At 40.1% G+C, this 24,907-nt stretch overlaps 1 protein-coding gene across 1 annotated transcript; it reads right to left on the reverse strand.

Moving 5' to 3' along the window:
• Window positions 1-7,429: 7,429 nt before the first annotated feature.
• On the reverse strand, window positions 7,430-7,816 carry LOC105723816 (GTP-binding nuclear protein Ran-like). Its single transcript, XM_012462056.2, has one exon. The coding sequence runs from the start codon at window positions 7,814-7,816 to the stop codon at window positions 7,430-7,432; it is 387 nt and encodes a 128-aa protein (XP_012317479.2).
• Between the last annotated feature and the right edge of the window lie 17,091 nt (window positions 7,817-24,907).

Here is a 24,907-nt window from a genome sequence, read left to right on the forward strand (position 1 = left end):
CCTTGTTGGCCAAATCTTACAGGAAGCCAGAGGGCACATGAGTTCAATGATAGAGTCCATATAAATAATCTTCCTGAGGCAGAGAGCAGGGTGAAGAATGAATCTGGGGAGATAAATAGAAGCTATTTCAAACAAAGGACTATGCTAGAAAAACCAAACTTGTGCTAGTGAGACCTGCCTTTCTGATTGCCCCCATAGGTCAGCAGATTAGCAGTGGCAAGTCTTTCAGAGGCGAGGAAAGGAGAAGACAATGGAAACAAATAAATAATGACCCAAGCACAAATAACAGGATTGCTTTATGGTACTGAGACCTGAGTTGAAATGAAATGCTTAGCTCTATGTGATGGAGAAGCACTTAGGGGGTCCTACTGCACGTTGAGTTCTTCAGCAAGCAGACTCTGAGGGAGAGTTTTGTGTTTGTTATGGCATGCCTTGTGATCAACACCTATGGAAGGGAGGGGGAGGAAGCAGGATTAGGCAGCGGGAGAAGTTGAGTTACATTGCAGGACCAATGGCAAACTCAGCCAGACAGACTCAGACTCTTGTATCAGGACCTTTGGAGCAAAAATGGCCTGTAAAAGTTGTCCTGAATGGGACAGAAATGGCTAAGTATCTATACCCCCACCTTGATCAGTCACTGGATGCGATCCTTCCTGGGAAGGGCATGACCTTGGCCATGGTAGCTCTCTGCAGCTGAAACAATCTTTCGAGTGCTGGTTACTCAAGCCTTTTTGCTGACTGTGCTCCCAGGAGCAGAAGTAACAACCCAATTTTTTTTTTTTTTTTTGAGACAGTCTTGCTCTGTCGCAGAGGCTGGAGTGCAGCGATGCCATCTCGGCTCATTGCAACTTTTGTCTCCTGGGTTTAAGTGATTCTCCTGCCTCAGCGTCCCGAGTAGCTCAGACTACAGGCACCCACCACCACGCCTGGCTGATTTTTTGGTATTTTTTAGTAGAGATGGCATTTCACCATGTTGTCCAGTCTGGTCTTGAACTCCTAACCTCAGGTTATTCATCTGCCTTGGCCTCCCAAAGTGCTGGGATTACAAGCATGAGCCACCATACCCAGCCACAACCCATTTCTTGAAGGGGGATTTGGGTGTCACATCTCTGGGTCTACCTCAAATCCTTAAGCCTGGGACCCATTTTACATGTGGTAAGAGGCCCTCTAAATATGGGGCAGAGAATTCTAATAAGTCTGTTTATGTAGATAAACCAGAGTTCCCTTAGAAGAGCCACGTGGAAAGTAACAGGCTCACAAGCAGAGCTTGCAGGAACAGTTAAAGGAAGTAGGTATGTTTAGTCTTGAGGAGATAAAGTATTGGGTTATGTAATAATTGTATGTCTTTCAATATTTTAAAAGGTTTTCAAGTAGCAAAGGGATTAGGCTTTTTCTGCATGGCTACAGCAGGGAGAATCAGGACGAATGAATGGGAATTTCAGAAAGGAAGAGATAAGATAGATTCAGAGCTTTCTAATCATCATAGCAGGAGTGGCTTGTCTTGACAAATAGCGAATGCCCCGGCCTTTGAAGTCTGTGGTCATGAGCTGGTCATGGAGTGGGGAGTGACACGAGGGAGGGAGTCATCATATGGAGACAATCGCAAACATCAGAAGGACGGTTAGACAATATAATGTTTGAGTCTACTTTAGGGAATCTAAGATTAATTCTTACCTTAATAAAAATAACCACGATAGTCATCATAGTCTCAGAAGAGAAAATGAAATCTGGCTTGCGGTAAGTTAAATCCAGTGAAAATACAAAAATTTTGTCATTGCTTTAACATTCAATTTTTTTTCCCTGTCCTCTTTCATTTTCAGAAATGAATTTGTATGAAGCAAATCTATAAAGGAGAGCAGTAGAGGTGAAAATATCATGGAAAAGGCAAGTGCTTTGACTAGTAAACTCATCTAGTTGAGACAAGTGTGAAAACTCATTACAACCTGAATTTCTCACACATCTCAGTTTCTCCTCCCTTTTAAACTTCCTAATAGAAAACGTTGAATTCACATTATTGGCATCTCCACTATCTGCCTTCACTTCCATAAAAAAATAATAAATTAGAGGTAGCTCCTTTTCCACATTTATTTTAATCTAGAATGTTGTGATCCCTCAGGATTTATTTTAGGGTTTCTCAAAAGACCAAATCTTGGAAATCTCATTCTTAAACCCATGGGGAATACATCTATTTCTACTTTATTTACACAGGTGAATTGAGAGGGAATAGGGTTTGATTTAACACTTGTTAAAGTCTGTAGATTATGTATTAAAGGCATTGCAGAAAAGAATAAGAACTGCAATGAAGTTCCATTTTGTTTCATATTTGAAGATAATATTGCTGACCATGATATAACTCATCTGTTAATGGAACTGAAAAAATAATGAGTTTGTAATTCCATCAGCTTTTATCAGTGGCCTATTTTCTCCAATCCAATATTTTTGCTAAATACCTAAAGGCAGAGAAAATCTTTTTCTTAACCTCTAAATCTCTATATATCATGAGTAAAATAACAGGTTCGTTGAGCACCTCCTTTGTGCCAGGTGCTTTACACACCTTATTTTCTCTTATTAGCAAATCCCTTTTTATTTGCCAATGAAGAATGTGATGCTTAGAGAGTTTCAGTTACAACTTTTCCAAGGTCACATAACGAATACATGGCAGGGTCCACATTCCATGTCTGGCTTCTGTTACCCCATCCAGCACTCTTACCTACCATTTTATACTTCCTGCAAAGCATAATGTGGCAGGGACTATTTTTGCCTACCAAATATTAAATCTCTTTCTTCCTTATGATAACAGAACCCTGAATATTAGCTGAGTATATTCTCAGTAGAGGCCATTTTTCAGCCTGTCTTGCAGCTAAGGATGGGCATGTGATTAGGCAGTATGTGCAACATATAATGTGTAAATGGAAGTGCTTTGTGAAATTTTTTGCTTCCAACCTCACCCTCACTTCATGAAATATAGAATGATGCCTGTAGCTTTAGCAGCCATCTCGCCCCCATCAGATGACCTTGAGGATGGCAAGGCTGGAGGTGAAAGAGCACGTCCTGAGGTTCCCTGGAGACAACATGGAGATGGCATGCCAATTCCTGTCTGCCCCTTCTGGACTTCTTTTGCATGAGTGGGAAATAAACTTCCACCTCTTTGTGTTTTGTTTGTTCTTGTTTTTTGAGATGGAACCTCACTCTGTCACCCAGGCTGGAGGGCAGTGGCACAATCTCAGCTCACTGCAACCTCCGCCTCCTGGATTCAAGCGATTCTTCTGCTTTAGCCTCCAGAGTATCTGGGACTACAGGCGCCCGCCACCACACCCTGCTAATTTTTGTATTTTTAGTAGAGATGGAGTTTTACCGTATTGGCAAGGCTGGTCTTGATCTGCTAACCTTGTGATCTGCCCGCCTCCAGCCTCCCAAAGTGCTGGGATTACAGGTGTGAGCCACCGCGCCCAGCCATACTTCCACTTCTTTGAAGCCGGCTAAATTTACTCGTATTAGACATAGTGTATCACGCTCAGTATCTTTTTATGGAATTGAATTTGATTACTACTGCCGGATACTCCCTTGTGCCTCTTCTCCAGTCTCCTTCCTTTAAAACCTAGCTTATATTTCAATTTGTCTACAAAGCTTTCTTTGACCACCAGTTTCACTATGGCGAATTTCAAATAAGTTACCAGGTTTCAAAACTATCTTTTTTTTTAAAAAAAAAGCTTTTATTATGAAAAATTCCAAACATACAGAAACATAGAATAATATAATGAAATATGTCTTACAAAGAGTTTCTCTATTAGTCATAAAGGTTGACTTGACATCACAGGCTGGACTCCCACCCTCACTCTTCCTTGTGCATCTTTCTGCAGTGCTGAGCTCAGATTAAGAGGGGCCTCCTGCAAATAGTCAATTTTTAAAATATTGGGAAATTTCCTATTATTTTGTACTTTATATTATAAAATACATATGCAGATAGTTTCTACTACCTTAATGATTCAAAAAATGTTACATTAGGTAGGACATTGTGAGAGTTGACCCTAGTAGTTGGGGCCAGGTGTGGTGGCTCACGCCTGCTTTCCCAGGACTTTGGGAGGATGAGGTGGGTGGATCACAGGAGGTCAGGAGTTCGAGACCAGCCTGGCCAATATGGTAAAACCCTGTCTATACTAAAAATGCAAAAATGAGCAGGGCGTGGTGATGCACTCCTGTAATCCCAGCTACTTGGGAGGCTGAGGCAGGAGAATCACCTGAACCCAGGAGTCAGAGGTTGCAGGCCAAGGCACTCCAGCTTGGATAACAGAGTAAGACTCCATCAATTTTTTTTTTTTTTTTTAGAGACAAGGTTCTCTATGTTGGTCAGGCTGGTCTCAAACTCCCGACCTCAGGTGATCCGCCCACCTTGGCCTCCCAAAGTGCTGAGATTATAGGCATGAGCCACCGAGCCCAGCAACTCCATCTCAAAAAAAAAAAAAAAAAGAAAAGAAAAGAAAAGAAATAGCCTTTTGGCTAAACAGAAATACCATATGACCTAAAATTCTACACCTGGGCATACACTCAAGAAAATTGAGAACATGTTCAGACAAAAACTTGTGCACAAATGTTCACAGATCAGCACTGTTCATAGTCATCAAAAAGTGGAATCAATTCAAATATCCATTAGTTGATGAGTAGATAAACAAAATATGGTATATCCATACAATGGAATATTAGTCAGCCATAAAAAGAATGAAGTACTGGCATATTTTACAACATAGATGAGCCTTAAAAACATTATGCTGAGTGCAATAAGCCTGACTCAAGAGACTATATATGGTATGATTTCATTTGTATGAAATGCCCAGAATAGGAATATCCATCGAGACAGAAAGAAAATTAGCAGTTGCTTGGGGTTAGGGGTAAGAATTATGAAATGTTCTGAAATTAGATAGTGGTGATGGCTTCATAACCTTATGAATGTACTAGAAATCACTGAATTGTATACTTTAAAATGGTGAATTCAGTGGCACGTGAATTGTATTTCAATTTTTTAAAAAAACTTAGTACATGTTTCTATAGCAGCACAGGCAATTTTTTTTTTTTTTTTTTTTGAGACGGAATTTTGCTCTTGTTACCCAGGCTGGAGTGCAGTGGTGTGATCTCGGCTCACCGCAACCTCCACCTCCTGGGTTCAGGCAATTCTCCTGCCTCAGCCTCCTGAGTAGCTGGGATTACAGGCATGTGCCACCATGCCCAGCTAATGTTTTGTATTAGTAGAGACAGGGTTTCACCATGTTGACCAGGATGGTCTCGATCTCTTGACCTCATGATCCACCCTCCTCAGCCTCCCAAAGTGCTGGGATTACAGGCTTGAGCCACCGCGCCCGGCCAAGCACAGGCAATTTTTAGGATAAAATCCTACAAGTGGGATTGGTGGGTCAAAGGTCATATGCAATTTTAATATGTAATTTTGATAGATTTTGCTGAATTTTCCCACAGATTTGGTGCCAATTTATGTCATTAACAAGTTAAGAGAATCTGTTTCCCAACAGCCTTACCAGTAGCGTGCATTGTCAAACTTTCAGAGTTTTGTCAAACTGATAGATTAAAAAATGGTATCTGGGTGTAGTTTTAATTTGCTGCTCTCTCATTATGGCTGAAATTGAGCTTTTTTTCTTTTTGCCTGTTTCCTACAAAACAAATTTAAGCCATTGGAAATACTTGTTTATACTGCCATGTTTTGTTACATAAGAATCTGTAATTCTTATGGTAGGGAGGAATTTGCTCTGTTTCCAGGCCTCTCCATCAACCGCAATTTCAGTTCTACCCTACAGTTTAGTATATAATCATTCAAATTAGCCATGATTCTCTTTGGCAAGAAATTGAACCTTTGCAGAAAATGAACCAAGTGCCATAAAAGGAAAATAATAGCTGACTTTTGAGCCTTTGAATCTGAGCTTTTGAAAACCAAACAAAAGGTTACAGCCTCTCCAAATTACTGATTACAAAATAGTCTATGAATCCTGACATTTGATTTTTCCCCACACCAAGGGTTACGTTAATGAGTTGTAGCTCTTTCTTCTAGCAAGAAAAATAGACATATAAACACTAGTCATTCCCTAAATACATTTATTTGCATGGCTCTTTCCATCAGTGAAGATTATTCCTCCATCTGTATAATAACTTGGATCATAAACATGCCCATTTTCAGGGTAGAAAAGCAGATTCTGATGAGAACTCCAAGTTGAGATTAATTGCAAGGCTGCCTGCCAAGAACACATGGCTAGTCTGATTTTCAGTAGCAATACTTTAGACCCTACTATTTCAAAACAAATATTTTAAGTCTAGTCTCTTAAGTATCTCCAACCAAATTTATTTTTAAGTGGATACATAACTCAATAGTTTCCTTGTGCTTCACACCAAATGGTCCTCTTAATAGCATTTTCCCTCCCTAGATCTGAGCTCTTGTCTCTTGAGTCTTAGAGAAGCTGTTGAAGATCATGGCAACAACTGAATCAGAGCTGGGATATAATGAGAGCTAACATTTCTGGAGAACTTGCTGTGTGCCAGGCTCTGTTCTAGGAACGTTCAGTTATGTTAACTAATTTATCTTTTACAGCAGCGTATGAGATATAGGTTATAATTATTGCCCTTTATACTGAGGAAGAAACCAAAGCACCTTGCCTGAGGTCACCCAGTTGGAAACAGAGTTAAGATTCCAACCTAGAAAGTCTGATTCTATTGCCTATGTTCCTAACCACTACTCTATATTAAACCGCTGGGGCAATCCGATTCAACACCCGTTTCATAAACAAAGTGCTCCCTGTTCCTTATATTTATATAAATAAAATCCCTGTCAAATTTTACATGGATTATGAATTAGCCCAGGCTGGGCAGGTTCAGAGAAATTACAACATAATTGGTTTTGGGAGCCATATATCTAGGCTTGTCCAATTTGATAAATAAAAATATAGGACACACAATTAAATTTGAATTTTGGATAATTAATGAATAATTCATTAGTATAAGTATGTTCCATGCAATACTTGGGACAAATTTATGCTAAGAAATTATTTATTGTTTATCTGAAATTCAAATTTTTTTTTTTTTAGATATTTGAAATACAACTTTATTCTGATTCTACACGAAAAGGAATGGGAATGACAGTTACAAACAAGATTTCACCACTGAATATTGTGATGTGACTGCGGCAGTCTCATATCTGAAACTCAAGGAATCAACTGCGTTCCAAACAGGTAAATATGCAGGTCCAAACAATGAAGGTATATTTTAAACTGCCACATTCACTCCGAAGCCCACTCATCTCCTTCAGCATCCCACACATGAAGCACATGTTCCACTTAGCTAGATAATAATGAGGTGGCACACACGCTGCACCGCTGACCTCACAGGACAGCTGCTTATAAAACTAGACTTCTGACGCTGGGCTCCTGCTTCATTCTCACAGGTCATCATCCTCATCCAGGAGAGCAGCTGTTTGAGCAACCTCAAAGTCGTGCTCATACTGCGCTGCCAAAGCTGGGTCCATGACAACCTCGGGTGGGGCAAGAGCAGGCATGGCAACAAATTCCAAATTAGGGTCTCCAATGAGCTTCCTAGCAAGCCAGAGGAAGGGCTTTTCAAAGTCGTAGTTACTTTTGGCAGAAATGTCGTAGTACTGAAGATTCTTCTTTCGGTGGAAGACAGTGGATTTTGCCTTCACTTTCCTGTTCTTAATGTCCACTTTGTTGCCACATAACACGATAGGGATGTTCTCACACACTTGCATCAGATCTCTATGCCAGTTAGGCACATTCTTGTAAGTAACTCTGGATGTTACGTCAAACATTATGATGGCACACTGGGCTTGGATGTAATAGCCATCTCTCAGTCCGCCGAATTTCTCCTGGCCGGCCGTGTCCCACACATTGAACTTTATAGGTCCTCTGTTAGTGTGGAACACTAGGGGATGAACCTCAACACCCAAGGTGGCTACGTACTTCTCAAATTCACCGGTCAAATGACATTTCACAAAGGTCGTTCTTCCGGTACCACCATCACCAACCAATACAAGTTTAAACTGGCCCCTGCACAGCCATCGCGGCATTCCTTCCAGAAGCATCTCCGTGCCCGTCCGACTGAGGCTGGAAAGATGGCGGAAGCCTGAAGTTCAAATTTAATGAAGCACTTTGTATTTTATCTAGTGACCCTACGTACACTAAAAGGTAAAATGTTAAATGTGCCTTAAGGGCACTTTTACTTCTTATTTTATTCAGTTCTATATCATTTGAATTATTTATAGTTTACCAAGATTCTCCTTTTTTTTTTTTGAGACGGAGTTTCGCTCTTGTTGCCCAGGCTGGAGTGCAATGGCGTGATCTCGGCTCACTGCAACCTCCGCCTCCTGGGTTCAGGCAATTCTCCTGCCTCAGCCTCCTGAGTAGCTGGGATTACAGGCACGCGCTACCATGCCCAGCTAATTTTTTATATTAGTAGAGACGGGGTTTCACCATGTTGACCAGGATGGTCTCGATCTCTTGACCTCGTGATCCACCCGCCTTGGCCTCCCAAAGTGCTGGGATTACAGGTGTGAGTCACGGCACCCAGCCTGAACCAGTCTTTGACAATGTCAAATTACCACAACTTGCTGGATTTTTCCCAGAGGAGCAAATACTTGCCAAAAAATGGATTATGTTTATAATAATAAATATTAAAGCTAACAATTGTTATGTACCAGATATAATTGTGAGAACTTTAGATAGGATAACTAATTCACAAAATAACTCTGGGAGGTAGGTACTATTATTACACCATTTTACAGATGACAAAACCTGAACAACAGTGAGATTCACTAAATTACCCCAAACAATTTATAATCTATTTGGTGCTACACTGTTGAATATGGTAGCCACTAACCACATGTGGCAATTTCAATGAAAATGAAATAAAGTTTAGTTCCTCAATTACAGGCCATATTTCAAGTGCTCAGTAGCCACATGTGGCTAGTGGTTACCACACTGGACAGTGCACGTAAAACGATTCCAGCATTGCAGGCAGGGCCAGCTTCATGGACATGTGATGTGTAGTTTCACAAGGCCCCAAGCCTAAGAGGGTCCAGCCTTGGTTAATACCTTGCTGTTGTTGTCTTGAGTAGTTGTAATAACTTTTTAACAAGAGGTCTTGCATTTTTATGTGGCACTGGGACCAGCATGCTATGGAGTGGGTCCTGATGGCAGAAGGTTTATTGGACAGCACTGTTGTGCATCAGGAAGTAAAGAAGATGGAGTATAATTGGGATAGACCTTATTGGAGGATTTGAACTGTGCAATGCTGCCAAGAGCTAGTTCCTACTGCCTAGAGTACAAACATTTTTTCCAGTGTTCCCTTTCTCCAAAGGGCCAACGAAATTAAAATCTTCACACAGAATTTATATACATGTAGGAAGTAAAAGTTCCAGGGGAGGGGGGTAAGTAAAAGTTCCTCTTCAAAGTTTCCCTTCTTGCTAAAGAATAATAATAATAAATGTTAGAAATAATAGTTTCTTTTAAAGACTAACTTTCTTCAAAGCCTTCCTTTTGTTAGTAACTTTTTGTTAAGCCCTATCCTATATAGCTGTTAGATATAAAAAGAATAAGTGCATTCTATGTCCTTGTACTTTAACCATGATATTTGTGCCAGATGTGCTCACAGGCGCATAGTACATTCTATGTCCTTGAACTTTAACTAATATATTACTTTTCTAAGTCTTTTGCAAGCAACTTTCTCTCCCTTTCTTTTTAGACTTCCTCTTTTCCTTTGTTCTCCATTGCCTTTACCAATTTAGAAAAATTTTAAGTTGTTAGCCGATCAAGTTCAGTTTAGATTGTGAAGTCTAGCTCCAACCAACAGAGCTCAGACACAGCAGTATAGACTTAATGCATAAAGAATAAATATGCCTGCCTTTCCTTGGTTCATTGTACTCTCATGGCAAGACTGCTAGCAAGTAGTACCCTTTCTGCAGAAAGTAAAATTGCCTTGCTGAGAAAACTTTTTTTCTGAATGCTGATTTTTCCTTGCAGTACCTAAGAACAAGCATTCTGTCTCTAACAATACATATGCAATATAGTTGGGTCCTGAGTCCCTTTGAGACTGCCCCTTGAGCTGACCTGTTCCTATCCCACTCCATCCCCAATGTCTGACCTGGAGCTCACCCGAGGGGGAAATTTCCCCAACAATCACTCCTAAAAAAATACCTAACATTCAAAATCAGTGAATGTCTTCCAAGTGGAGGTAATTCTTATGTGAACAAAGTAGTACTTGAATCTAGTCTTCCCAACTTCCTGAATACTCCCAGATAAAGCACTAAGTGAGGAGGCAAGCCACTGCCTAGACTCATAGTTGCCCCATAAATGGTAACAACCAAAACATGCTAACTCATCTTGACTACAACATAATTCCATAAAATATCATCTTCCCACATAACAAAGTTTGCACAATTAGAAGAGGGGTGGAACTGTTTTAACATACAAATCCTATGTCTGTTTTTTCACTTAATAGCATGTGAAATAAACTTACCCCATTATGACAATAGCTCTTAGAGAAGCACAGTATGTAGCCAGTAAAGATCTTTCTGAGGTTGTTTTCTTGAGGTTTAGGGGTTAAAAAACTATCACTTGTTAAAAAGTACGTAAGGGATTTCCAAATGTAAATCATTTGTAAATTTATCTCAAGGGGTATTAGGAAATGAATAATGAAACCAGCACATACTATGCGCCTGGGAGGAAAACTTCAGGACAATAATTATCAAGATTTTAATGAAAACCAAGCGGTAATTAGCCTCATTGGTTAAACTAATTAAGTGAGCAAAAAACACTTTTAGACTCGTTCTCCATATAATGGAGTGGTAGAAGAAGCAATAAATGATGTAAAAAGCACATTAAAGGCTACGTGAAATCACAAGTCCATACTTTATTTTAGTATGCCATCAGTGCTTGTGTTTAATGTCATATTTGAGTCTTCATTATAGTGTTGCTCTTTTTGAATTCATATGATTAAATATTACAGAGCTTTAGGCTGGTGTTAGCCCAGAATATTTTTGACCCCCAAGTCACTGAAACCTGTGCTATTTATCATTAACCCCAACCCAAGGTGGGGACAGTGCTGTTTATTGGAGTTATTTTGCACTTTTACAACCAACCTTGTCTAATGAAGACTCTACATCTGGGACTCCATGTTTGGATCCCCTTCCACGAACACTCCCTTCGTGGAAGCTGCTTTTCTCTATCCTGGATTTTCCCTCTGGAGTCCCCTTCTACACTCTCTCGTGGAAGGCTGTCTTCTCCTCCTAAACTCCATCTCTCTCTCTATTCCCTTCCACTCAGTATGGAAGCTGCTTTCCTCTCCTGGATTCCATCTTTCTGGATTCTCACTCAGTGTGAGAGTTAGCTATTTTTTTCTCTCTCATTCTCCTCTCTCTCTCTCTCTCTCTCTAAATAAATCACTTTCTACAAAAAAAAAAAAAAGAAGACTCTACATACATCCATCTACTATACATTCATTAATTCATTTGCTCATTTATCAATTACCTGGATGCCCGCCTTTTCTTTGCATGGCAGTGTCCTAGGAGCTAGGGTTACAAGTAGCTTACAGTCTAGGGCTGGGCGCAGTGGCTCACGCCTGTAATACAAGCACTTTGGAGGCCAAGGCAGGCAGATCACCTGAGGTCGGGAGTTCAAGACAAGTAGCTTACAGTCTAGTTGGAGGAATCATATTTGTTAATAGATAAGTGCCATTAATTGTTATAACTTCTGTGTTAGGAATACCTACAGGATTTGGTGGGGCCTGAGGCAGTAGCAGTGAATAGAGGAATGGATGAGCATGGGGAGGAAGGCCTACAGAGGAGGAAATGCTGGAGCTTTGTCCTTTTGCCTCCTTATTCATTGTTCTTTCTTCCTACAACACCCTTCCCTCGCTTCTTCATTGGGCTAAAGCTTGCTCAAAACTTTAAAAAATGGTGTACAGCCTGTAATCCCTGCACTTTGGGAGGTTGAGGTGAGCGGATCACTAGAGGTCAGGAGTTCCAGACCAGCTTGGCCAACAGGGTGAAAAAAAATACAAAAATTAGCTGGGTGTGGTGGCAGATGCCTGTATTCCCTGCTACTCAATAGGCTGAGGCAGGAGAAGCGCTTGAACCCAAGAGGTGGAGGTTGTAGTGATATACTATACTCCAGCCACTATACTCCAGCCTGGACAACAGAGTAATACTCTGTCTCAAAATAATAATAATAATTAATAATAAATGGTGTACATATTTTCTTAACCAGTTACGTATGAATGCATCTTAATTATGTGAAATATTGAAATACAAAAGTACATAAATAGTAGAAGTCTTTCTTTACCCTGCTCCTCTTAGTCTTCTACTTAGAGGTAGTACTTTTAACTCTTTTTATGTATGCAGAACTTTTTTTGTACATCTACCTGTGTTTATATATATATGCCTTTGTGTATGTATATATGTATGTATTTACATGTTTATTCATATTAATTACATACAAACAATAAAATAAATATTGTTTTCAATTTTTTGTTTTACTTAACAGTTTATCATAGGGATTGTTTCATTACAGTTCTTCGTTTTTGTTTTTTTTTCTTTTTTTGAGACAGAGTATTGCTCTCTCTGTTGCCCAGGCTGGAGTGCAGTGGCGTGATCTCAGCTCACCGCACCCTCTGCGCCCCCCACCCACCACCCCGCCGTTCAAGTGATTCTCCTGCCTCAGCCTCCTGAGTAACTGGGATTACAGGAGCACACCACCACGCCCAGCTTATTTTTGTATTTTTAGCAGAGACGGGATTTCACCGTATTGGTCAGGCTGGTCTCTGACTTCGTGATCCACCTGCCTTAGCCTCCCAAAGTGCTGGGATTACAGACATGCGCCATCACGCTCAGCTCATTACAGTTCTTCTATATCAAAATCCAGGAATTGGAAATACTTTTTTTTTTTTTTTTAGCCAATCTCCTATGGATAAAAATTTAGAATTTTCTCCCGAATTTGCTCTATTATAAATGCTGGAACGAACACCTACAGACATCTTTGTGTACATGTGTATGTCTGTAGACTACATACCTGAGTGGAATAATTAAATTACAATTATGATAAATACTGTCACATTGTCTTCCAAAACCCATGTAGCAACATGTAATCCCACCAATCTGGTTGAAGAGTGCCTGTTTCTCTGCACCTTTACCCAGTGAGAATGTTGTCAATTGTTGAACATTTTGATGATCAGATAGTGGAAAACTTATTGTTCTAGTTTCTACTTCATATGTTCCTTTGAAACTAATCTTCCTTTCTTTTTTTTTGACAAAGGGTCTCACTATGTCACCCAGGCTGGAGTTCAGTGGCACAATCTCAGCTCACTGCAACCTCCAACACCTGGGTTCAAGTGACTCTCCTGCCTCAGCCTCCTGAGTAGCTGGAATTACAGTCACCTGCCATCGTGCTTGGCTAATTTTTGTATTTTTAGTAGAGACGGGGTTTTACCATCTTGGCCAGGCTGATCTTGAACTCCTGATTTCATGATCCATCCACCTCCACCTCCCAAAATGCTGGGATTATAGGCATGGGCCATCACGACTGGGCTACATCTGGCTAATTTTTATATTTTTAGTAGAGATGGAGTTTCACCATGTTGGCCAGGCTGGTCTCAAACTCCTGACCTCCAGTGATCCACCCGCCTTGGACTCCCAAAGTGCTGGGATTACATAAACCACCACGCCCAGCCTGAAACTAATCTTAAAAGATGAATTGGTGGTCAGCAGAGGGAAAAGTTTAAGCAAAGACCTAGATCTATTAATTGCACAGTGCCAGAGTGTTTTAGGGGGACTGAAATTGCTTAGTATAGGAGATGAGAGGGTGATTTCAAGACTAATCAGGCTTAGAGAAATAGATAGGTGTCTGATAATAAAGGGTTTACTGTGCCAGTTGCTTGGACTTTATCCTGTAGATAATGGGGAGCTATTCAAGGATTTTAAAACGAGGCTGCGAACGGGCCAGATTAGCTTTTGAAAAACTTAATATTGCAGCTGTGAGAGGGCACAGAGACTGGACAAGAGGAGAGCACATTTGCAAGAACAGCAGTTCACTGAAGGAGGGAAGTGGTACTAGGTGTGTGTTTGAGGGTGAGGCCATGCGACAGGGGTTAGGGAGACCGAAGCCACAACACCGCTTGTAGGTTGTCTGTGGGAGTGGGAGTAGGAAGCCAATTTGAGAGTCAGTTTTCCATCTAGACAGTATTGAAATGGATGGTTTTCCAGGAATCTTTCATTCTAGCAAACAATGTTACATAGAGGTTTCATTCAAACTAATTATGTTTAATTTTAGTGAGATTTCTACAGAGATGAATATTTAAAAGAAAACCAGAAAAAAGTGCACCTTTACTTAAGAGAGAGATACTTGTTAAAAAGTGGTAGAAATAAATGAATCTGCAAGGAAAAAATGGAAAAAATGAGAAAACAGACTTTTTTTTTAATGAGTGAAGAAAGAAAAAAGTAGAGGAGAATATAAAGAAAACTGATTTTTTCTACTTATGTATTTACATTTCCTTTTGCATACATTTACATTATGTTTTGGAAATAATATATTGACAATCCAGAATGTTAATTCACGGAAGACAGCAGATTCTGAACCACGTTTCATCAAGATCTGAAAGTGACTGCTGCTCATAACAGCACTGTTCTTGAATAATAACACCCCTATCCTGAGAACCTGAGTTTCACCATGTGGCACTCTCTCAACTTCCTAATGTTAACTTAATCTAGAAAGAAATCATTGTGTCTATTTTATAGAAAAGAGTCCTGAGGCATTAAAATGGTTACTTGTACATATTACACGTTAGATATTTGATTTTGTTAGTCATTTATTATTCATCTTTTCTTTGATTGTTGCAGTAATTTTCATGCGCATTCTGAAATCCCCTCAAATTCCAATTCTCTTTCTCTTGGACCAAGTGCGCCATCCTTAGAGTTTTTTCTTTAGACACAGCAATTATTGCTGCTATTTCTTTAAGTCCGCCTATGCTAATCTTTAGGCAAATAATGATTTATCTTGGACCATGGTACTTTTTATGCATGTCTGTAAAAAACAATTTTGGTTGAAAGATTCTATGTAAAAACATGCTTTACTATTATTATCTTCATAAAGCTGCCATGGAATAAATAAATATTAACATGGAAAGCATAATAGCAATGTTGTATTATTTTATTTTACAATTTTTATTATTGGAACATTAGAAAATACAGAAAAGCACAAAGAAAAATAATAGTTGTCATGTGCCTGTAGTCCCTGCTATTTGGGAAGAAAAGTCAGGAGGCTCACTTGAGCCAAATAATTGCAGGCTGTAGTGTGCTATGGCAAAGCTTGTGATTAGACACTGCACTCCAGCCTGGGCAACATGGTGAGACCCAGTCTCAAAAATCATCAATATCATAGTAATCATCAATATTATTGTCATTATCATCCATATTCACACCATCTAAAACCAGTCACTATTATTATATTAGCATGTTTTCATATTTTTAAAAGAAAAATTAGTTTACTCCCAGACTTACAGGAATTCAAATAACAGAACTGCACAAAAATAAAAGTTGAAAAATCACTTCTAGTCTACCACCCAGAAATTACCATGATTAGCTTTAGAATAATACACATTAGCTTTAGACTGTGTATATATGCACTTTCTTCTAAGCATACCTACAGATAGAAAGAATACCTTCATAAGCATGGGGTCATGCCATTTATATAAACATCTTAAAATTAAACTTACTTGAATTTAAAGAAGAAAAATTGAAGGAATGATTGAACTTCAAATAAATATTCCTCTACCACAAGATACATTATTTCCTAAAGAATTATAAATACTCCAAAATATGAAAAGACTGCATTGTTGCACTTTTTATAAACCTATGTTTTCATTGTATGATCATCAATGACTCCCTACTTTGAAAGATAAGAGCATTAACATCCTCACGCTCCTACTCATATCTCCATCCTCTTCCTTCCCTAGTTCAAAACATTTACCTGTTATTTTTATCTTCATAATTCTCATTATTTTTTGCAGGCATAGCTAACATATTGAAATATCCTCTGTCTACAACCTCTACATTCTCTATTATTATTATTATTATTATTATTATTATTATTTTGAGATGGAGTCTCACTGTTGCCAGGCTGGAGTGCAGTGGTGTGACCTCAGCTCACTGCAACCTCCGCCTCCTGGGTTTAAGCGATCCTCCTGTCTCAGCCTCTGGAGTAGCTGGGATTACAGGTACACACAACTATGCCCAGCTAATTTTTTTATTTTTAGTAGAGATGGGGTTTCACCATGTTGGCCAGGATGGTCTTGATCTTGACCTCGTGATCTCTCCACCTCAGCCTTCCAAAGTGCTGGGATTTTAGGTGTGAGCCACCACGCCCAGCCTCAATTATTTTTTATATGGAAGTAGTTAATCCTGAAAAGTCCCTCTCCTCACTGTCAACTACTAACCTAAAACTGCCACCACAACCCAGTCTTGGCTGGAAAAATACCTAGAGGATGAGCAGAGCAGCTCCATAATTTCACTTAGCTTGACGGGGGAGGGAAAGAAGCTGTGAACACACATGCATTAATAATTTAACACTACAGTTTTCGGGAATAATAGATCTGGACAATAGAACTCAGATGATGCAACTGGCTTCTGAGAACTTACTGAAGAAGTTGGGGCAGGAGGTTCAGGGCAGGGAGTGATGGGAAGGGCCTTTTGTCTCTAGTGCTGCAGCGCACAGCAGAAAGGCTGGGCCCAGGACCCCCACCTCAGGGCAGTGCAGCCAGCCCACTCATCTCCCTGCTTCCTAGCTCAGTACTCATAGCTAAGCAGCTGGCTTGACAGCAGGGAACATTCAGTTAATGGTAGTTTAGAGGAATTGCTGTGTTTGCAGCTGTTTCTTCTTGATAAAATAATTGTTGTTTCAAATGGGAAATTATTATGTAGAATCAGAATCAAATGAAAAAGCAGTGTTGTAGCACAGTTTGATTTACTGGTATATAAATAAGCTTTAGGAAAAGAAGATACACATGAAAAAGTATAATCATTGGCCAGGTGCAGTGACTCACACCCATAATCCCAGCACTTTGGGAGGCTGAGGTGGCTGGATCACTTGAAGTCAGGAGTTCAAGATCAGCCTGGTCAACATGGTAAAAATCCTGTCTCTACTAAAAATACAAAAATTAGCCAGCTGTGGTGGTGCACACCTGTAGTTCCAGCTACTTAGGAGGCTAAGGCAGGAGAATGGCTTGAGCCCGGGAGGCGGAGGTTGCAGTGAGCCAAGACTGCCCCATTGCACTCTAGCCCAAGTAACAGAGTGAGACTCTGTCTCAAAAAGAAAAAAAAAGAGAAAAGAAAGGAAAAGGAAGAGAAAAGAAAAAGTATGATCATTATACATGGTGGATTAGCACTTTCCCAAAGATCAAAGATAACAATGCCGGGAAGATGTGACATAGGACTGAAATAGCATGGTCACATGTCAAATCAATGACTTCACATATTTTCCAACCCCGTTTCGTGGAAAGCACACACACTCTTGAGAATGGTATATGGCAATCTGTTTTACCTAGACTAAAAGCTCAGACACTACTAGTACAAGTATAGGCAAACTGTTAGAAACAGCTATGTGTATTATTTTTTAATATTTCAAAGGTCTTGTGCCAAGTGTCAGGCTGTGATTTGCCTGTAGTAACTATAAGTTGAAGAAAGAAATGAGTAAATGAGTGATGCAAATGAATGATTTATTTTTGTTGTTGTTGTTGCCTGTATCTACAAAGAGCAATGCGAGCATGCAGACCACTTAGGTGTAGAGTGAGATGGGAGTTTCGGGAACCTGGAAAGAACAGCAACTGAGTGAAAAAAGCAGAGGCTAGAAAAGGGATTTCAGAATGTGCTGTGTGCCCGGGTTTTCTCTCCCTATAATACTTGGCCGTGTTGAAGACCCTAACTAGGCTATAGATTGAAAATTCTTAGGCCGGGCATGGTGGCTTATGCCTGTGATCCAAGCACTTTGGGAGGCCAAGGTGGGTGGATCACCTGAGGTCAGGAGTTTGAGACCAGCCTGATCAATATGGTGAAACCCCAAAATCCCATCTCTACTAAAAATACAAAAAAATTAGTTGGGCCTGGTGGTAAGCGCCTGTGATCCCAGCTACTTGGGAGGCTGAGGCAGGAGAATCACTTGAACCCAGGAGGCGGAGGTTGCAATGAGGCAAGATCGCGCCATTGTATTCCAATCTGGGCAACAAGAGCAAAACTCCATCTCCAAAAAAAAAGGAAAAGAAAATCTTAGTTCCTATGTTATAGGAGGGATTGAAAACTGTGGGGTAGCAAGAGTCTCAGACCCTGGAGAGCCCGGACATGGAGCTCGGATGACTAAGCTCGCTGAGGAGCAGAATTGCCAGGCAGTGTGAGTTGCTTCCAGGCTCTGATGAAGCTCTGCTGGCAGAGGAGAGTGTAACTCCCCTGAGGGTTCCTTCACCAGGGCCTCATTGACCTAAAGAATGCTTCACCTTGTGCCTCTGCCTTGGCACATCCTGAAGAGGATCAGAGGGAAGTCACAGAAGGTCTTGCTCACTCAGATGTATTCTTTGTTTATGCTGTTCACATTCCATTTTGAGTTTTCATAAAAATTATGATAGAATAAATCAGTCTGTGCATTTCATTTTTATCACTGCATTCCCAAACCCAGTCATTTCAGACTGGGTCCGGAGACACCTAAAACCCCTTTCATAGTTTTGGCCTGTGGTCAGTGTACATTCATAATACTCTATACCTCTTATTTCATCTGTTAATAATCCTGCTTTGCTCTTTTCTTTCCGTATTGTTTCAGGCTTCCTGCAAGTGCTTTTTTTCTCCTCGGTGCGAATTAATGGAATCCCAGGGCTTGGCCTGTGAACTTCTATACTTCTAACTGTTCTCTCTTCCTGCAGTTTTTGAAAAGCAGGTAGTATTTTGGATCATAAAACTGTCCTTGCAAAAGTTATTTCAAATAATTTTTTTCTTAAAGGGTCAGATAGTAAATCTTTTTGGCTTGCAGGCTGTATGGTCTCTACTGAGATTACTCAACTCTGGCGATGGAGTGTGAAAGCAGACATAGGCAATATGTGTACCAATGGGAATAGCTCTGTTCCAATAAACCTTTATTTACAAAAACAAGAAGCTGGGCTGAGCAGTAGGTTGCTGACTCTGGTTGGCTATACTTTCTGTTAGACATCTAGATATCAGAGATTGTTGCTATGGCCTGTGAAAGCAATTCCCAGTCCTTAACGGGTTGTAAACTGGTTCTTATTCTTAATAATGTGTTTACCTGGTAATAAAAACTTAAATTGATATCCCCATTTTCTGGAAGACGTACATACTTATAAATTTTCTTTGTTGAACAGAACAGGATTTTTGGCCTTCTGTCTTCCCCTTCTGCATGTAGATAAAAGACATTGATTGTGTCACAGGTTTAGTTCTCTAGAAGCAAAGAGCAAGGCAGAGCTTTGGAAGCTAGATGTTTTATTAGGAATCAACACTTACGAAAAGTAAGGGAAGAGGCCAGGTGCAGTGGCTCACACCTGTAATCCTAGCACTTCAGGAAGCCAAGGTGGGCTGATTGCTTGAGTCCAGGAGTTTGAGACCAGCCTGGGCAACATGATGAAATCCTGTCTCTAGAAAAAATACAAAAAAAAAATTAGCGAGGTGTGGTGGTGGGCACCTGTAGTCCCAGCTATTTGGGAGGCTGAAGTAGGAGGATTGCTTGAACCTGGGAGGCAGAGATTGCAGCGAGCTGAGATCATGCCACTGCACTTCCTCTTGGATGACAGAGCAAGACACTGTCAAAAGAAAAAGGAAAGAAAAAAAGAGAAAAATAAGGAAAGGAAGGAAGGAAGGAAAGAGAGAGAGAAGGAAGGAAGGGAGGGAGGGAGAAGAGAAAAAGAAAGAAAGAAAGAAAGAAGAAAAAAGAAAGAAAGAAAGAAATAGAAAGAAAGAGGAAAGAAAGAAAAAGGAAGGAAGGAAGGAACGGGAAGGATGTGGAACTGGGTGGAGGGAGGAGTAGAACTACTGTGTAGACTCAAAAAGCCTCATTTGATCTGTCACAGAAAGCTGATGGAATAGTATCAAGTGTCTAAGACTTTATTACACCCTCACATAGTCACCAGATGCACACAGTCTTAGGAAGAGGAAGACTTTGGGTAAAACAGCTTTCTGGAAAAAGCTCATCACTAAAGACATCTGCTGACTGCCTACCCATTGCTGGGCATCAAGTCCTTTCTTGAAGAGGCATCTGGGCAGGGAATCTTCATATCTACCACAGAGAGTTAAATGCGTTAAGAAAACAAAAAGTCTGAGAGTGTGCCTTACATAAGTTAACATCAGTGATGGAGTAACTTGAAGAAAAACAATCATAGAGCCATTGAGCAAATTAATTTTATCCTTTTTATTCTGTTTTCCCTTTTTGTATATAGAAATATCCCTTTTTTTTTGAGATGGAGTTTCGCTCTTGTCACCCAGGCTGGAGTGCAATGGTGTGATCTTGGCTCCCTGCAACTTCCACCTCCCGGGTTCAAGTGATTCTCCTGCCTCAGCCTCCTGAGTAGCTGGGACTACAGGCACACACCACCATGCCTGACTAATTTTTGTATTTTTGGTAGAGATGGGGTTTCACCATGTTAGCTAGGCTGGTCTTGAACTCCTGACTTCAGGTGATCTGCCCGCCTTGGCTTCCCAAAATGCTGGGATTACAGGCATGAGCTGTAAAGCCAGTCGCCTCGCCGGGAGCTCGGACACGCCCACCCCCACTCCGGGAGCTTGGACACGCCCACCCCCTCCAGGCCTAGAAACCGCGTCACCACTCCACGCCCGGCACCAAGCTGTGCACTCAGCACCTAGTCCACGGTTGGAAAACCCCGCCAAAATTCAAAAGAAGCCCCACCAGAACCTGCCCAATAGCATTTTGTCCCGTCCAGGTCCCACCCCCCTGGGCGGCCAGCTCACCAGAAATCCCGCCTACCTGCCAATAGCAACTTGTCATGTCCACGTCCTGCTCTCCCACAATCAATCAAATGCCTCCACTCCCTATAAAACCCCACGTCTGAGAGGAGTCCCCGCGAATTCTCCGGTCCCTCCTGTCAGACCGCAGAACCTTGCCCAGGAGCTGATTAAATTTCTGTATTCCAATAACTGGTCTCAGTTGCCTCATTCGAACCTCGCTTGCTTCATTCAAACTTTACATGAGCCACTGCACCCAGCCAGAACTATCCCTTTTCATGGAGAGAAGAAAGGACTGTGGGACACAGATATCATAATGGAGAAATATGTGGGCATCTTTTGCTTTCCTTCTCTGTTTTCTCACCCACTTTCCCTATCTTGTTATCATGCATCTTCTGTTCTGCCTTCTTCCATCACATTTCTTACTTGCTCCATTTTTCATTTACTAACTAAATTATATACAAGACTATTAAATAGCTTCATATGTAAAGCAATATCCAGGGCTTACAATGGAGGTAAATTTCACAAACTACATGCAACATTTTCTTGTTTGGGGGCCACTAAGTATAACGTTGCTACAAATATTCATGTACAAATTTTTCTGTGAATATGTTTTCAGTTATCATGGGTGTGTACCTGTGAGTGGAACTGCTGGATTATATGGTACTATGTTTAGCTATCTGAGGAACTGCCAAACTTTCAGAGGGACTGCACAATCTTACGTTCCCACCAGCAATATATGAGGGTTCCAGTTTCTCCATCCTTGTCAACACTGGTATTGCCCATCCTTTTGATTATAGCCATCATAGTGGGTCTGAAGTGGTATGTTTTGTGGTTTTGGTTTGCATTTCCCTAATAAATAATGGTGAGCATCATTTCATGCCTTGTTTCTTTCATGATATCTTTTTTCTTTGAGTTCTTTAAAAATGGTGGCCCTGGGAATTATAATTAATATAATAATTTACAACAATCTAATTTGGATCAACAGCAGTTAATTTCAATAGTACACAAAAACTTTGCCCCAATATAGCTCTATTCTGATCTTCTTTCTTTGTGCTATTATTGTCATATAGATTACATATTTATATATTGTAAGCCCATCAATACAGTTTTGTTAATTATTGCTTTATGCAATTATCTTTTTAATCAAATAGGAAAAGAAAAGAGTTACATAAAGTCTTTTATGTTAAGCTATGTAGTTACTTTCCTGGTGCTATTAACTTATTCAGATGAATTTGAGTTACTATCTAGTGCCCTTTTGTTTCATCATGAACTCCCCTTTCTTTTGTTGAGGGGAGGTGTGCTAATGAGAAATTTGCTAGTTTTTTTTTCTTAATCTGGGAATGTCTTAATTTTTCCTTTTTTTTTTTTTGAAACGAAATCTCACTCTGACAGGCTGGATTGCAGTGGTGTGATCTTGGCTCACTGCAACCTCTGCCTCCCGGGTTCAAGTGATTCTTCTGCCTCAGCCTCCTAAGTAGCTGGGACTACAGGCATGCGCCACCACGCCCAGCTAATTTGTGTATTTTTATTAGAGACAGGGTTTCACAATGTTGGCCAGGATAATCTTGATCTCTTGACCTCGTGATCTACCTGCCTCAGGCTCCCAAAGTGCTGAGATTATAGGCGTGAGCCACCGTGTCCAGTCCTCCTTTTTAAAGAACAGTTTTGCTGGGCATAGAATTCTTGGTCAACAGTCTTACTTTTTTTGTTTGTTTGTGTTTTGAGATGGAGTCTTGCTCTATTACCCAGGCTGGAGTGCAGTGGTGCGATCTCGGCTCACTACAACCTCCACTTCCCAGGTTCAAATGATTCTTGTGCCTCAGCTTCCCAAGTAGCTGGGATTACAAGTGCTCACCACCACACCCAGCTAATTTTTGTATTTTTAGTAGAGATGGGGGTTTCACTATGTTGGCCAGGCTGACCTTGAACCCCTGACTTCAAGTGTTCTGCCCCACTCTGCCTCCCAAATTTCTGGTATTACAGGCATGAGCCACTGGAATTCTGGTTGACAGTCTCTCTTTCAGCATTTTGAATATGTCATCCCACTGCCTTCTGGCCTCCATAGTTTCTGATAAGAAGTAAACTGTACATTTTATTGAGTATCCCTTATACTTACTGAGTCATTTTTTTCTCTTGCTGATTTCTGGATTCCCTCTTTGTTTTTTGACAATTTGCCTATGATGTGTCTAGGTTTAGATCTCTTTGAGCTTATTCTACTTGGAGTTTGTTGCACTTCTTGGGTGTGTAGATTAATGTTTTTCAACAAATTTGGTTAGGTTTTTGTTATTTTTTTTTCTTTCTAATTACTTCTTTTTCTCTATCTTTTAAAGACTCTCATTATGTACAAGTTGGTATGTTTGATGATGTCCATAGGTCTCTTAGGATCTGTTCATTTTACTTCCTTCTCTCTCTCTTTTTCATTCCTTAGACTGGGTAATCTCAATTGATTCATTCCTTCAATTCACTGATTAATTCTTCATTCCTCTACCAATTCATATCTGCTGTTGAGCCCATTGAGCATGATTAATACATGTTATTTTATTTAAAAATCATATATGTACCACATAAGCAGTGAATAATTATCTTTTTCACATTGACATGAAAGTTTCAAAAAAAATTATAAGCCAAAAACAAAATATTGTAGAAGGTATAATTTATATCAGCTACATTTTCAGATCACAAAATGCACTAAATTTACCACTTTAAAATTAAAAAGAATTCTCTTTAAAATAACTGTTGGGTAAAAAAAAGAATTAAAATGGAAATTACAGATCATTGGAACATTAATGGTAATAAAAAACACATGGAAGTGTTCCTATATTTAGAGGACAATTTATATGTGCAAATACTTTTTTTACTTAAAACATTTTAAATCTAAGCATCCATCTCGAGAATGTGAAAAAAATTGCAAAATTAAAAAAATTAGGCCAGATGGGGTGGCTCATGCCTGTAATTTCAGCACTTTGAGCCCAGGAGTTCAAGACCAGCCTGGGCAATATGGCAAAATCACATCTCCACAAAAAATACAAAAAATTAGCCAGGCGTGGTGGCACACACCTATAGTCCCAGCTATCCAGCAGGCTGAGGTGGGAGAATCACCTGAATCTGGGAAGTTGCTGCAGTGAGCTGTGTGATCACACCACTGCACTCCAGCCTGGGCAAAGGAGAGAGACCCTGTCTCAAAAAGAAAAATTATGAGTAATAAAAGTTGTAGACAAATGAATTAGAAAAGAAATAACTAATCTATAAACCCCTAAAAGTGCTTTTTAAAAAATTATATCTTATGGTTTTGGTCTTGACAATGATTCTTTATAATGACTAAAAATATAGACATATTTTGGTCCAAGAAGGTCTTTCATAGATAAACTGGACCACGTGGAGTACCTTACATAGTCGACACTACTATAATTGCTCTCCAAATATAATAGTGCTTAATTTTCAATAGTTTCCATTTAATTATATTTTTGCTTCATTTACACAAATGTTGTTTGAATAATCCATACAACATCCATGCCACTGTATTTTCAGCCATCTCTACGGTGGAAGTGTGTTATGAGCATTTTTAAGCAGAATAAATTAAAGTATGTACTATTTGAAATAGAAAACATAAACATGTTCCTCGCTATAACTAGGGTTTTGGACTTTGGATTCTCTGTAGCAGTAACTGACCTTCTGGACAACTAGGCCACAGGAGAATTCAGCCAGCCAAGGCTCAGCAGGCGCATAATCACACACCAGTGTTCCTGATGCCTCAGGGAAACTGCTGAAACTTGAAAACCGTGTGGGAAGGTGGTAAGCAGCTTTTGCATCCATAGAAGTTGAAATTTGTTCTTGAATCTGGAATCACCCTCCTCTTTTTTCTGAGTCTGGCTACTTTGGTGGACTTTTAAAATCATATTGTTT

This window comes from Aotus nancymaae, unplaced genomic scaffold, assembly GCF_030222135.1.
Source record: "Aotus nancymaae isolate 86718 unplaced genomic scaffold, 86718_ANA_hifiasm-v0.15.2.pri h1tg000014l, whole genome shotgun sequence".
NCBI lineage: Eukaryota > Metazoa > Chordata > Mammalia > Primates > Aotidae > Aotus > Aotus nancymaae.